The 16,164-nt window shown below is 38.6% G+C and overlaps 1 protein-coding gene across 1 annotated transcript in view; it reads left to right on the forward strand.

The window, feature by feature from the left end:
- PODXL2 (podocalyxin like 2) overlaps positions 1-16,164 on the forward strand; it is a gene marked incomplete at its 5' end in the record, with an annotated part of 59,914 nt that overhangs the window by 15,359 nt on the left and 28,391 nt on the right. The window contains one exon of the mRNA XM_083356502.1: positions 6,425-6,715. Within this exon, the coding sequence (XP_083212628.1) occupies positions 6,425-6,715 (291 nt within the window). The remainder of the gene's footprint in view (positions 1-6,424; positions 6,716-16,164) is intronic.

Genomic DNA, 16,164 nt, shown 5'->3' on the forward strand with positions numbered 1-16,164 from the left:
TGAGGAGCCCATTTTTGCCAGGAGTCCCAATTCACTGACCAGGATTTCTGCATTTGTTCTGATCTCTGATCCTCAGCTTAATGGAGGCAATGGTCTTACATTAAAAAACTTGTTTTAGGATTAATAATAGCCCGTAATGTGACTCTGTGGGTGATACAGAATCTCCAGTGCTTTCCTCTTCTGATATATTCTTCAGAAAGAATTTATACTAGGTAGCAATGCAAAGTAGTTTTGTTTGGTTTTAACATAGCATATTATGTGCCTGTATCCAATTGTTATTTAACTGGTAAGTTGATTTGATTGATTATATGCTATCAGGTCATCTCTGATGGCTAGTGACCACATATATTTTCTCCATAACAATGTATATTCTTAACTTGATCTTCCAGATTTTTCTATGGTGCACTTGCCATCTCTGTAACTGAGTCCATCCGCTTTGCTGCTGACCATCCTTTCTCTTTCATTCCATCTTTCCCAGAATTAGAACTGGTAAACCACTGTTTAAAAATCATATGCTTTAGTGTGATGTGTAAACTCAGGTTTTGCCTATATGTCCTGTATGGAAAGGGAGATCCTTGAAGGTGCTTCCAGTAGTTCATCTGAATTCTCCTATGGCAAATAAAGATTATTAGGAAATGGCCATTTTTGAACCAGCTCCCTATTTTAACCAATTTCAGCTAGGTGGGTGCTTGGATATGCAAAGGGAAGTCTCTTAGTTTTAAGTTGGAGAGAAGAGAAATGGGCTAGCATGGAAAGAAACCATCTTACCCAAGCCTTATTCCTGTCTTCTGGACAAGATGTTTCAACATCATGAAATGCCAGAAAGGCTAGAAAAATGCAAAGCATTTCTGAGCAGATTATATTCATTTACAGAAAACGATGAGCTCTCAATGCACTTCATTTCCTTTCCTTTACCGAATGTTATTTTTTTTATAGACTTTCAACTATCAGGCAAACTGATAAAAACATAAAGGCTGTTTCCTTTCATACCTTTTAAAGCATGTATTCAGTTTATTCCCCAATTCATGGGGCAGCCACATGATGTTGCTATTTTTAATCATCTTTCATCATGCTTTATTTCCTCTTTGTGATTTTTTCCCCCCAAGGAGATAGTTCCACTTACACAGAAAGATGCAGGAGAAAAATGTAGCTCTTCAGAGGGTGGTGATGGAGAGTTTCTACGGTTCTTTATTCCTATAAAGCACACAGGTAGAGTAGAATTGAGCAGTGATCCTCTGCTTACTTCCCCAAACACAAATGTTCTAATGAACATGTGCCTTATACCAATATGTATAAATATATTCATTTAACGCTAGAATTATGGGATAATATTTTCTCTGCTCTTTTGTCTTTTATACCAGAAGAGGTAGCCGAAAAACATGGGAACAGGGATAGGATTTTTTTTTATTAGTGGACTTTTTTAGTGGACTTTATGCAGGATACCTGTGCTGGTAGCAGACAACCAGCAGATCAGGGGCTTCACGAGGTTTTACTGACCAGTTTCGACATTCCACTAGGTCACAAAGGTATCTCCTGTAGGGATAGGAAGCTTACACAAGTAGTCTTCAATGTATGACCACATTTGAGCCCAACGTTTCTGTGACTAAGCAAAACGGTTGTTAAGTGAGCTCTGCCCCATTGTACAAGCTTTCTTGCTGAAGTTGCTAAACGAATCACTGCAGTTGTTAAATGAATCTGGCTTCCCCATTGACTTTGATTGTCAGAAGGTCGCAAAAGCTGATCACATGATCCCAGGCCACTGCAGCTGTCATAAATATATCCCCAGTTGCCAAGCATCTGAATTTTGATCACGCGACGACAGGGATGCCACAGCGGTCGTAAGTGTGAAAAGTGGTCACAGGTCACTTTATTCAGTGCCGTTGTAACTTTGGGCACTAAATGAGTGTTTTGTAAATTGAGCACTTCCCCAAAACCAGGGGTACGCAACCTTGGCTCTTTTATGACTCGTGGACTTCAACTCCCAGAATTCCTGAGCCAGCAGAGCTGGCTCAGGAATTCTGGGAGTTGAAGTCCACGAGTCATAAAAGAGCCAAGGTTGCCTACCCTTGCCCCCAAACCATTTTTTTACAGTGACTCCCTGAGCCAATAATCATTAAAAAGTATTTAGCAAGTTAAACCCTGCTTTTTCAGGCTGCTCTTTTGCTCAGCGTAAAGCATTTGTGCCTGATGGTGCAGAGGGCTTTTCAAAGGAGTTGTGCTGCACACATAGCATTTCTAGACTCTCGACTATAAATCTTATGGCATTCCTTCTGCAGATTTTAATCAACCTCTGCTGATTCTCTTTTTTCCTCAGGCATATTTGATAGATTCCTTTGGTTGAGCTCTCCCTTGCCCTCGAGCTAGTCCGGCTCCTGACATAACTCCAGTCTTAAGCCTCCTGACTTGATCCATCTGACAGGTGGTTCCTTCAGACAGACCTCCTTTTTGGCTCCACAGCCGGACTATTATTTCATTGGGAGTTTTGTTCTTTGCTCTCTTACTATTTCCTTGCTTGGGAGATACCCTTGCATCTGCCATCCTCTTACAACGGGGCTCCCCTCCCCACAGCTGTTAGCCTGAGGAACAAACCTCCCTTTCTTTGATATCCACCCTGGGTAAATGACACGCTACAGTCCTTCTGCTGTAATCTTCTTGCCCCCATTGGTGGAATTTTGATTTCCTCTCTATTCCCCAATTCTTATTTTGCAGAGGGAACTGACCTTGCCTGCACCCACTTTCCCAGCTGAATTCTGTGAGCCATTACAAAAGCAGTAATGAAGTTTCCTTGTCAGAATCTTGCTGTGACTTCTAAATAGATGAAAGACAGTTAAGGTACATATGTACTCCTTTCCCATAGCATCCTTTGTGAGGTGTTTGAGCTGTGTGGCTAAATTGTTATTATCAGATTCCACTCCTGATATACAAAACACCATTTTGGGATAGTCCAATTAGATACATGCATTTATATTTTGTTTTACTTAATCTTATCTGGCTCATGCTCCAATTAAGACTCAAAGACTTTTGCTTTTTCCAAAATCAAAGCTTCACAATTACACATAGTTTTCTCTGATTCTTTCCCCACCTCTTGTAATACCTAGAGATAAATCTACATTTGAATTAAACTCCAGATTAAAACCTGTGCTGAAATTATACAGTATACAATTATTCCCTTTTGTATTTTCATTAGTGTAATTTTATCTTAGCAAGATACAGTAGTAGTCTGCTTGGTAAATAGGATCATGCATCTTAAGGAGTTTAAACTAGTTAGACAGTTCAGTATTAAATGAAGATAAATAAACTGCTGAGACCTGATCTCTTGCACTAATGGGATTAGTTTTCCTGAAGGCCAAGTTCATCACAAGCGTCTAGGGTTTAATTCAACTTTAGACCTTTCCATAAGGCATGCATATAGAATAAAGGAGTGACAAATAGATTTGAAGTGGTCCCTGGGGATCTGTTTAAATGTAAACAGAGATTCTTGAGATCAAGTCTGCAATTTGTTCCTTCATGTGATCAGGTTTCTAAAGTAAGTTTTGAGCATGGGATGCTAATGATCATAATATAATAATTAATAGAATAAAACCATAAAAACTTTTCTAAACTTACAGCCAGAAGATTCTCCTACTACTTTTTGACCTAGAGTTGCAATTCTCAATATGCTTGTCAAGAAATCAATTTTATTGCACTTAACAGAACTATGTTAGGAGTAAAATATATCCAGTGCTTCACTGGAAATAGAACTATGTCTAATCTGATATAAATCAGATCTGATTAGAATAGAAAATAAAGAATTACTGTTTTCCCTTCAGTTCAATACAACTATTCATTCTTCTTCATTCTGTAAAGGTACAGATTGTAAAAGTTGAATTCTGCTGGTAGCTTCCTAGAAACTTAGATTGGAATTAATATTTAATTGCTGGTTTATTACATTTACTGTACATTCCACCACCACAACTCTTGGTGGTTTGTATTTAAAATGGTACTTAAGAAGAATGGAAAGACTGATAATTCTTCCAAGTATGTTATTTACCATATAAATATATGCATCAAGGGTCTGTGGTCTGTTCCATGTTTGCACATGACAATTTCTTTCTTATTGTGTATAACATGACCAATAATAGAATTTAATTTTTGTGCTTTTGTTCTGCCTAACAGTGACTCATGTTTGCATCTTATGAAACTATGCAATAGAACTGAGCAATAGTGAACTAATGTATGTGTCTTCATCAGATGGCAGCTGCCAGAAGGTCTAAAGCTAAGCAGGGCCATTCCTGGTTAGGATTTGCATAGGATACCCCCAGAGAACCCAAGGTTGTAGGATGGCTCTGGAAATTGAAAAAACCATTTGGGAAGACGGTAACAGTCAGTACTGTTGTACAACTGTCAAGAAAAATATGTAGATGTTTCTGTGGTCCCTAAGACCTGACCTTAACCTATGCCTTCCAGACTAGGTTAAATTATAACTAGAATAATATAAACAAGTAGCTCTGGGGATTGTCCTACCCATGGCTCAAGTCCAATTATATGGGGATTGTGTCTGCTTGGGTCCACTGCACTCCATTCTTGCTTGGAGGTCATTGGAAATGGAAGCTGGTGTTACTGAATTTGAAAATCAAAGGATCCTAGCATCATAACAGTTTGCCCTTCCATTACTCAGGCAGATAGGATTAGTCTCTTTGGTTATAGCCAGTATACTTATGAGCTTGAATGTGTGTTTATAATCCTAGCCCAATGTTTTTATTCCTTGCTTCCACAGTTTTCTGGATGCTGCTATACTGAGGTGCTAATAATAGCAGAGTGACAGCTGCTATGTGAGGATAAAAACAATCCTAGACACACAGTTCTGCCACCCCCTTTTCTTTTTGTAGCTTCCTTGTAGACCAAACAAAAAGAGCATTGAAGCAAGATATAATCTGACCTGCAAAGATATATTCTATAAATCAAGCATGTTTGGAAATGTTTTGATCTGAGTGCCTGACGGACTCAACCATGTGCAAATAACACTTGACAAAGTTTGCTATCCCCTGGGTTGCCCAGAGATGTCTTGGTCGGCTGCTTTATTCTGCAGTGATTTTTCTTTCTGCCTCTGTCATAACTTCTGCTTTCGCAAGCCTTTGCCTTTGTCTAAGCTATTCTCCTGGCTAATTTTGTTTTATTGATCTAAGATGAGGTACATGATTGGAGTGGGAGGAGAAGAAGCAGAACCTAGAGCAATAAAAGTTTCCAAAAATAATATTGAGTCAGTTGTGGAAACTCTCTTCCAGATAAACAATAGCTAAATGAATGTTTTCTTACTATTCAGGTGTCCAGAATTACTGGACACCTGCTTCTTTTATTGATTCTTTCTCTCTTTCCATACTGACTACATACACAATTAAATCTAGTCCAAAGATTGCTCTGGTTACCAACACCCTTGGTAAAAAAAATTTTTTTAAAGAAGAATTTATTCAGCAAAATGAAATATAGTGTTTTAAGATATTGGACAACAATGATGTATCTAATGAGTCAGGCTGTAATTCCTAGTGTTGCATAGTATACACACCATCTATTATCTATCTGACTCAGCCAACAAAGGGAGTTACATGCATTCTTTATCTATAGAAACTTGGCCTTTCAAGTCAAGGAAAAAGCTTTCAAGGCTCTTTTACAGTGAATTACCGTCCTAAATTAATGAAAGGTCTGTCTGTAGAATATTTGGAAATAGTAATGAATGGTGGACTGTTAACCGACAGTGTAATAATTGAGGATTATCTTGGAAAGAAAAAATGGTTTTTAGAAGTTGCACTGATATAGTGACTAAACATACTGATCTCCCTATCAGCATAGGAAAACTTTAGTCTCAGAAAAAAGTATCTAGTCTTACAAGACTGAAGCTTTGAAATTAAGTTTACAGTGATATGACCCTTTTAAGGAGCAATGCAACTATGAATTTGATAATTTAATTTTCCATGTTCTGTGGCAGTTAGAAAGACACAAATATTGTCATAAGTACTTCTAAATGTATTTGGTTACATCCATGCATACAGCAGAAACTCATGCAACTATGGGTAGCCTTTAATATTTCTTTGAAACCTTTTGAGGGCAGATGGACATTTCAGTGTACACATATACAGGGTTGTCTGGGTTTGTGCATTGTTTGAAGCTCTTCAAACTGATTCCATGCTAGCAATATATTATTTTTCTCAGCCACAAATACAATACACTTTTTTCCACTTGAGAATGACCTTTTCCCAGATAGCATATCCATCATCGTTATTGTGCATTTACCTTGAGAACATAGCAATATAAAAATATTTTTTAAAAGCTTTCCACAGCCTGACATTTTATAGCTTCTACATATGAGATTGTTTTTGAGACCCTACAATTTTTTTTCTTTCCTTCTAGGTTCACACAAGCTAAAACTGATGTGGTTCTTTTTTTACAGGTTGCCTGTGCATTTGCCTAGCTATGTCAGAAGATTCTAGTACCGAAGGCCTGAGCTCAACTTCTTTGGTAGACTTCATAACAATGTCCCACTTTAAGTCTCTGGATTCCAGTGAAAAGACCAACCTAGAATTATCGGAATCTGATTTTGGTCCTGGTGCCCTGCAAGTCTCACCTGGTTCAGGATTTTTCAGTGAGGAAAAGGAAGAATCCAAAGTCCTCCAGTCTCAGTATTTATGGGAAGAAGGTGGAGACAGCAATGATTCCAGTGTTTATACGGGGTCAGCAGCAGGTAACAATCTTCCGACTATTTTCTTCTAAGTTTTGTTAGACATTTTTTGTTAAAAAAAAGTGGGGCTTGGGTTTTTCAAAGAGTTTTTCCAAATCATGTATTATTAGAGGGAAATTAATTTAGAAGTTTCAGGTGGGAAGTTTTTAGCCCTATCATTGTGGTGCATAAGATTACAGTATTGAAATAATAGGACGGTAATAATAATGGTATGGGAAGCCTCTAAGTTGCATTACCCAACTTAGAAAGAATCATCCCACATGGTAACCAAATCTGTTTCAGTGCCACTTTCAGGTCTAAAAACTGATGGAAATGAATCTAAACCTCCATTTCATTTAAGAATGCTTGGGTTGATTGGTTTTGAAGTGGGACACTGTCTAGGAAAATTATTTTAGGTATTGTTCTGCAGTTATTATGTAAATCTCCTGCATGTAATTATGGCTTTCTCAGGACTGGTCTCATTATGAAATACTTTACTAGGCTTGGGAGCATTCCTTCTTCTAAAGAGGAATTTATAATTAAATCCAGCTGACCATCTTACTCCTTGTAATAAACCCTTAGGAGCAAGTGTTGAACACTTGACACAATGAGAAAGATGAACTCTGGGTTTTTTTCTCCATTGTCAGCCTTGAATTGGCTTGATAATGAATTCTTGCTAGTATTAAATTACCTCCTTCTGTTTTTCAGTCATCACCCATCTTTCTTCAGTGGACTGAATTTGAATAATTATCAGAAAGTCAAATGTTCTCTGCAAAGCAGGCGGTGATGAACAGGAGCCATCATGTCGGCCCTTTCTGCATTTAAAATGATCTGTATTTCTATTGGACTGTCCTCCCCAAGACTATTTGACAGACCCTCTTAATAGTTCCTGTCTTTCCTCTATAGCAGACATGTCAAATTCGCGACGTCACGAGACGTATCGGGACTATTTTGCCATTGCCGGCAATGGAGTGGGTGTGGCTTCTGGATGATGCATCTGGCCCGTGGGCTGGCAGTTTGATACCACTGCTCTATAGAAAAAAATCATTTATGCAAGTTTAAATCAAAACTAAAGATCAAAAAACCAAAAAGTGTAGGCAACTATTCATGTCAGGCTGGTAAGAAACTGGGAAAGATCTATGTTTGTTCTGTGAAATCCTAAGCTATCTTAACTAGACAGTTTTGGCCTGTGTTGAAGTCTCCCAGAACTAGCATTTAGGGATTTTCAGATGTAGAGTGTTGCCATCAGTTCAGGTAGGAAGACTTACAAATTGAGCAAGACACTTGTAGAATCCCAAACAAGTTGTCCTGAGTGCTTACTAGGGGCTACAAGTGGAGAGAAGATGAATTCCTGTAGACTTCAACAATTCTCTCTCTCCAGCCTCTTGATGTGTCTCAATGCCAAATTGAGCGTATCTCATTTTCAGTCCATACTAATAGATATGACAAAGTTATCTGCACGGAGAAAGGTAAATCAACTTATAGTACGCAACCCATTTTTGGGAATAAAGAATGCTTTTGGGTGGGGAAATTGCAACCAGAAAACAAATTTTAAAAACCTTTGATAATCATAATCATAACAGTAAAGTTGGAATGGATCTTGGAGGTCATCTAGTCCAAACCCCCTGCTCAGGCAGGAAACCCTATACCACTTCAGACAAATGGCTGTCTAGTCTCTTCTTTAAAACTTCCAGTGTTGGAGCATTCACAGCTTCTGGAGGCAGGTTGTTCCACTGATTAATTGTTCTGTCAGGAAGTTTCTCCTTAGTTCTAGGTTGCTTCTCTCCTTGAATTGTTTCCATCCGTTGCTTCTTGTCCTGCCTCCGGGCAATTTGGAGAATAGCTTGACTCCCTCTTCTTTGTGGCAGCCCCTGAGATACTGGAACACTGCTATCATGTCACCCCTTGTCCTTTTCTTCATTAAACTAGACATACTCAATTCCAGCAGCCGTTCCTTATATGTTTTAGCCTCCAGTCCCCTAATCATCTTTGTTGCTCTTCTCGGTACTCTTTCCAGAGTCTCAACATATTTTTTACATCATGGTGACCAAAACTGGATGCAGTATTCCAAGTGTGGCCTTACTAAGGCATTGTAAAGTGGTATTAATACTTCACGTGATCTTGATTCTATCCCTCTGTTAATGCAGCCTAGCACTGTGTTGGCTTTTTTGGCAGCTGCAGCAGACTGCTGGCTCATATTGAAGTGATTGTCCACTAGGACTCCAAGATCCCTCTCACAGTTACTACCATTGAGCAAGGTACCCCCTATATTATACCTGTCCATTTGGTTTTTCTTGCCTAAATGTAGAACCTTACTTTTTTCACAGTTGAATTTCATTTTGTTAGATAGCGCCCAGTGTTCAAATCTGTCCAGATCCTCCTGTATCTTAAGCCTCTCTTCTGGAGTGTTGGCTATTCCTACCAGCTTGGTGTCATCTGCAAATTTGATGAGTTCCCCACCTATATACCCTCAGCCAAATCATTGATGAAAATGTTGAAGAGTAGTGGTCCTAAAACAGAGCCTTAGGGTACCCCACTGCATACTTCCTTACATGTAGATGCAGTTCCATTGAGGACCTCATGCTGAGTACGGCCGGTCAGCCAGCTATGAATCCATCTGGTGATGCTGTCTAACCCACATTTTTCTATCTTATCAAGTAGTAGTTTGTGATCTACTTTAGAAGACAAGATATAACCACAGTGTCATGATGATGCCTTGTAGGAAATGAATGCATGAATGAAAAATAGTAGTTGCATATCAAGTGTCAAGCAATATAAATAATTTTAACAAGGAAAGTATTTGGGCACTAGAGGTTTTGAAAGAACATGGGATAACTTTGTTTCATCAGTCCATCTACTCCAGCATTTGTTATTCACAGTGTCCAACTAGATTATTCTGTTCATAAGCAGGAGCTGGAGATGTAATTCTTTTCCACCACTGTGCCCCTGGATGCTACTCCCAACTCAGAGGTAACAATGCATTTTCAGAATTAATGGCCCTTGACAGACCTCTCCTTTATCAATTCATTTAATCCCCTTTTAAAGCCATCATCATATTTTTGACAATAAATTGCAGACATTAATGAAGAAAGCTCTCACTGAGGACAAAAGAGTTGCATTAAAGAAAGTAAAACTGTGGAAGCTATTTCATTGTCATTGATATGTGAAGGGAGAGGCATTGTTGTCTGTGTATTAATTAAATTAAATGGGCATTTATAACTTTTCTCAAAGCAAATTCACTCTATTCACTCAACTCTTACCTTGAGTTGAGCATAGTCTCCAGTGTAAATTCTTGGACAAAATTTCTCTTGTTCAACAAATTTAACTCTTGAATGAGTGAGCAGCCTTTAAGACCCCCTCAAATGTTTTTTTTAAAAAAACAAAGTAATATATTCAAATTTTGTCCAGCAATATTTACATGACATACATACTGCCTGTGCTTTGGAAGACAAATTCTTATGCATCCAGTGGATCCTTAAATGCTTCTTTAAGGACTACAAGGTTACATCTTCAGTTAATTTAATTAGTAATATCATTTAATCTATTGATTAAACAAAATAAAATAACCAGGATAAATTAATTGATATTAAGTAGAATATAATTTAGTTATTTATTAATAATGATGATCTTGAGAAGTAATCTTTTTTCATTCACAGAAATAATCATTTGTATCACTATTTTTTTGGCTATATTATTAAATACATATTTCCTTATAATCAGACTCCAGGGCAAATGAAGTCCAGTTACATTTCTTTATTTATAAGCATTATGCTCCAAAGATAGCTGCAGATAATATTTGCTTTGTTTTTGCCTGATTTTCCATTTTGGTTTTAATGTGTTTATGTAAAAATAACCAATAGCGTGGGCTGTAGGGTACTTTAAGACTAGGATACTCTTCTTTCAAAAAGATTCTTCACTGAAATCCTCCAGCCAGTCTTTCATCTTGGAAGGCTGGTAAGTAACATAGGATATCACTGACGTAGTTTTTCAATTTCAGTTTTTCTAATATAGTGTGCTATTTTTTGTAAAAAAAAACACCTACCATACGTCTTTTTTCCTTGGAATGTATTGCTGCTTCAGAATTTAGTAGAAACTTAAAAAAATCTTTTAAAAAAGATTTGTTTCACCTTTTCCACTGTTCCTTTTATTGACAGACACCACTTCTCTCTTATTCTGGTTCTCCAGGGATGGGAGGGGAGAGTAGAAAACTAAAGTCAAGATGGTTGCCCCAGTGGCAACACGATTGAAACCCCCCCCCTTCCTTTTTACATGCAACACACATAAAAAAGGCACAGTGTTTCTGTCCTATAGTTCAACCACCCTTTTAATTTTTCTGCTCCTCTGCCAGACACCTCTGCTGTTTCTCAATATAATTTGTAATCTCTATTGCAAGAATATAGGAAACAATAAGCTATGAATTTTAGTTTAATAATGGAAAATGTGAACGATGCTATACAGGTGTGTCTTCTCCATTTCCTCCCACTTATCTTTCCCTTTACCTGAGCAGAAAAAAGAGCCTAGATTTTAGACTGATGTTCAAACATGAGGTGATATATAGGCTATAGAAATTGAATGAATGAATAAAACAAATACATACAGTACATACATACATGCATGCATGGATACAAACATACATACAAACAAACATACAAACATACATATCAGTTTCATAGCCACCATTAAGCATTAGCTGCCAGGCTTCCCACCTGAACTATGCAACAAATTACAAATCTCTGGATACTTAACATTAATTCAGCTCTTGCTTATATTTGGCAGAGAATATCTGAATATGACTTGGCAAGTTTAGGACTTTTATTGCAAGAAGAATGGAACTATAAAAATAGTTGACAGCCTGCTGCAGTCCAAAGCAGTCAATCTTTATATATCTATGCTCCAATGTTTAAACTTTTAAATTTCTTTCTCCTACTTTTCCATGTTAAAGGATGGTTCGTCTTAGGTAGTGCTGGTCCTTCCTAGACTAGAAGTCACTAGAAGTCCTACTTCACAAGCTTTGGCCGTTAGACAAGAGCTGAAGCTGAAATATGATCCTAGCTTTTTTATATGCCTGAATCTTGTTATGCTTTCAGGCTACATTATCTTTGTTTATTTTATGAGTTTGCACAAAGAACAAAATTGTAGCTAAATGGCTGCTTCTATTTATTTTATTTTTTTATTTATTTTAATCCCATTTATATCCCACCCTTCTCCGAAGACTCAGGGCGGCTTACAAGCTTAGCAGTAGCCTTCATTCTATGTATATGCCTGCTTATTAGGGCTTTGCCCCCCAAGCGGCATTATTACAAAGTCAGCTTAATTGCCCCCAACAATCTGGGTCCTCATTTTACCTACCTCGGAAGGATGGAAGGCTGAGTCAACCTTGAGCCTGGTGGGATGCGAACCTGCACTAATTGCAGGCAGCTGGTGTTACTTAAGGAGGCATTAGCCCACTGCTCCACCAAGGCTCTTTTATAAACGTACAATTCATTCATATTGTTGGTCAAAAGTCAAAATGTTAGTTTAATGTGATGATTTAATTGTGATCTATGATGTTAAACAGGCACGTTTGAGTTGCCCATTAAGTCAATTGGACAGGGGTCAGCATGTTCAAGGTTTCCTTACAGTTTATCAGATTATCCTGCCCAATCTTGACCTGATTTTAGACCAGACAAGATGAGAAGGTGACCACCTGTCTTGCTGTCCTCTCTGCTGCCTTCTTTGCTTTTATTTCATCTTACCGGTAGTTGATACCTGTCCAGCCTGCTTCTACTCTGGCACTAGAAAGTGATATCTGTTCAAATGAAAGCATTATATCTATGAAGATTTCAGTCTGGGAGAATTGAATCCCCACAATTGAACCCAAAATTTATGTTACTAAGTGAGACAGTTGTTAAGTGAATTTCGTCCCATTTTATGACCTTCCTGGCCAAAGTTGTTAAGTGAATCACTGCAGTTGTTAAGTTAGTAACACGGTTGTTAAGTGAATCTGGCTTCCCCATTGACTTTGCTTGTCAGAAGGTCGCTAAAGGTGATCACATTACCTTGAGACACAGCAACGGTCATAAATATGAACCAGTTGCCAAGCATCCAAATTTTGATCACATGACTTATGGGGATGCCGCAATGGCATAAGTGCGAAAAACAGTCATAAGTCACTTTTTCCAGTGTCATTGTAACTTTGAACGATCACTAAACAAACTGTTGCAAGTTGAAGACCATCTGTATATAGGAATCACACTGGGGCGGGTGGGAGGTAAAAATGTGCAGACTGTACAACCATCATCTTCCCTAAAAAAGTTTTCAATATATTGCAATCGTGCATGTTTGACACCGCTAAATCTTCTGTGCCTGTTTTTCCTTTGATGAACTCGGCTATCTGCTTCCTGTTAGAAATATAAGCTGCTGCATATACTACATGCCTCTGTTGACGTTAAAAATAGTTAATACAAAATTATAGCTCTCTGTCACAGCTGTATGTTTAGTGGCTGTGTCACAGCCTCACTCTTGTCTAGGTTTACACATCCCATCAAAGTACAGGCAAGCAACCTAGTGGTCTCCAATTGTTTAGACTAACATTCCTACAGTCTCTTTCCATTCCATTCCACGCTAAAGAGACAAGGGAAGTTGAAGTCCAACACAAATGACTAGATGCATAAAGTGAACAAAATAAAATGATTTGTTTGTCTGATGTCTTTAAGAATCTAAACATCGTTTAAAATCAGGACAGTAAACAGAACTCACCATAATTAAAGCATAGTATGACCCTAACTGTCTCCATTGAAAACACCTTGGGCAGAATTCGATAGATGCAGAAATAAACATTAAACAACCAACTTGATCAGACACTTTCTAATGGAAAAAAGGAGTGTTCTTCACTCTCAGGTAAGCCAAGGGAGCCATCATTAAAGTGGAGCAAATATTTTCTTAATAGTTTTAATTTAGAAATCCATGGGGAAGAGAAAGAATATATTGGTGTTTTGAGAAACCAACAGTCTGTAATTTGTTCATCTGTGACAGCATAAATTAAACAGAAAATTACACATGAAATTGATCAGTTGAAGGAAAAAGGAAGCATGTTCCTTTTTAGACTTATTCATAAACATTCAAACCATGATTTGGAATTGGAGAAATACTCTATCTAACTCTATTTCTCAGTGACATTTCACTTTCTTAATTAATGCAACTCACTGAATTATTCAATAGATTTCTTTTAAAAAATTTATTAGAAACCCGCTGCTTATCATCTTACAGTGAATGAAAAGTGGTTCTAAATGAGAAACTTCAACTGGTCTTTTGTAAGCACATAACTTACGTGCTATTATTACAGTAATCAATTCATGACTTTCAGCACACCAGACATCTGAGTAGCTTTTCATTGTCCTGGAAGGGGTTGGATGAAAAATAATTAGATTATTTAACAAAAAATGGTTTTTGTGTGTGTGTTAACTCAAGACATAAACTAATATTCTATCTAGGTCAATAAAGTTTAAGTAGTGGTTTGCAGTAATGTAGAACTGGGGCTAACAGGGTTATGCAAATTAATAATAATAATAATAATAAGTTGGAAGGGACCTTAGAGGTCATCTAGTCCAACCCCCTGCTCAGGCAGGAAACCCTATACCATTTCAAACAAATGGCTAGCTAGTCTCTTCTTAAAAACTTCCAGTTTTGGAGCATTCACCACTTCTGGAGGCAGGTTGTTCCACTGGTTAATTGTTCTAACTGTCAGGAAGTTTCTCCTTAGTTCAAGGTTGCTTCTCTCCTTGACTAGTTTCCATCCGTTGCTTCTTGTCCTGCTTTCAGGTGCTTTGGAGAATAGCTTGACTCCCTCTTCTTTGTGGCAGCCCCTGAGATATTGGAACACTGCTATCATGTCACTCCTTACTCTTCTCTTCGTTAAACTACACATACCCAATTCCAGCAACCATTCCCTATATGTTTTAGCCTCCAGTCCCCCAAACATCTTTGTTGCTCTTCTCTGTAGTCTTTCTAGAGTCTCAACATCTTTTTTACATTGTGGTGACCAAAACTGGATGCAGTATTCCAGGTGTGGCCTTACCAAAGCATTGTAAAGTGGTATTAGTACTTCATGTGATCTTGATTCTATCCCTCTATTAATGCAGCCTAGCACTGTGTTGGCTTTTTTGGCAGCTGCAGCACACTGCTGGCTCATATTGAAGTGATTGTCCACTAGGACTCCGAGATCCCTCTCACAGTTACTACTATTGAGCAAGGTACCACCTATACTATACCTGTGCATTTGATTTTTCCTGCCTAAATGTAGAACTTTACTTTTTTCACCATTGAATTTCATTTTGTTAGATAGCACCCAGTGTTCGAGTCTGTCCAGATCCTCCTGTATCTTAAGCCTATCTTCTGGAGTATTGGCTATCCCTGCCAGCTTGGTGTCGTCTGCAAATTTGATGAGTTCCCCATCTATCCCCTCATCCAAATCGTTGATGAAGATGTTGAAGAGCACTGGGCCCAGAACAGAGCCCTGGGGCACCCCACTACACACTTCCTTCCATGTAGATGCAGTTCCATTGAGGACCACACGCTGAGTACGGCCTGTCAGCCAGCTACGAATCCATCTGGTGGTGATGCTATCTAACCCACATTTTTCTATCTTATCAAGTAGTAGGTTGTGATCTACTTTATCAAATGCCTTTCTGAAGTCCAAGTAAATTATATCTATAGCATTCCTCTGTCCACTAATTTTGTCTCTTGGTCAAAGAATGCAATAAGATTTGTCTGGCATGATCTGTTTTTGACAAACCCATGTTGGATTTTAGTGATGACTTTGTTTGCATCAAGGTGTTCGCTGATTTGTTGTTTGATTATCTTTTCCAGAATCTTCCCAGGTATTGAGGTCAGGCTGATAGGTCCGTAGTTTCCTGGATCTATTTTTTCCCCTTTTTTGAAGATGGGAACTACATCAGCTCTCTTCCAGTCCTCTGGTAGTTCCCCAGTGCTCCAGGATCTTTGGAAAATATAGTTCAGTGGTTCTGAGATCACGTCTGCCAGTTCCTTGAGAACTTTGGGGTGTAATCCATCTGGTCCTGGTGATTTGAACTCGTCTAGGCTGGAGAGGTGCTCACTTACCATTTTCTTGCCTATCTTAACTTGCGTTTCTATTCTGTTATTTATGGCACTGTTTTGGTAGGTTGGGGACGCGGTGGCTCAGTGGGTTAAGACACTGAGCTTGTCGATCTGAAGGTCGGCAGTCTGGCGGGTCGAATCCCGAGTGCCGTGTAGCAGAGTGAGCGCCTGTTACTCGTCCCAGCTTCTGCCAACCTAGCAGTTTGAAAGCACGTAAAAATGCAAGTAGAAAAATAGGGACCACTACGGTGGGAAGGTAACAGCGTTCCGTGCGCCTTTGGCGTCTAGTCATGCCGGCCACATGACCACGGAGACGTCCTCGGACAAGCGCTGGCTCTTCGGCTTTGAAACGGAGATGAGCACCGGCCCCTAGAGTC

Source organism: Vipera ursinii (genome assembly GCF_947247035.1).
Source record: "Vipera ursinii genome assembly, chromosome: 2".
NCBI classification, from domain to species: Eukaryota; Metazoa; Chordata; class Lepidosauria; order Squamata; family Viperidae; genus Vipera; species Vipera ursinii.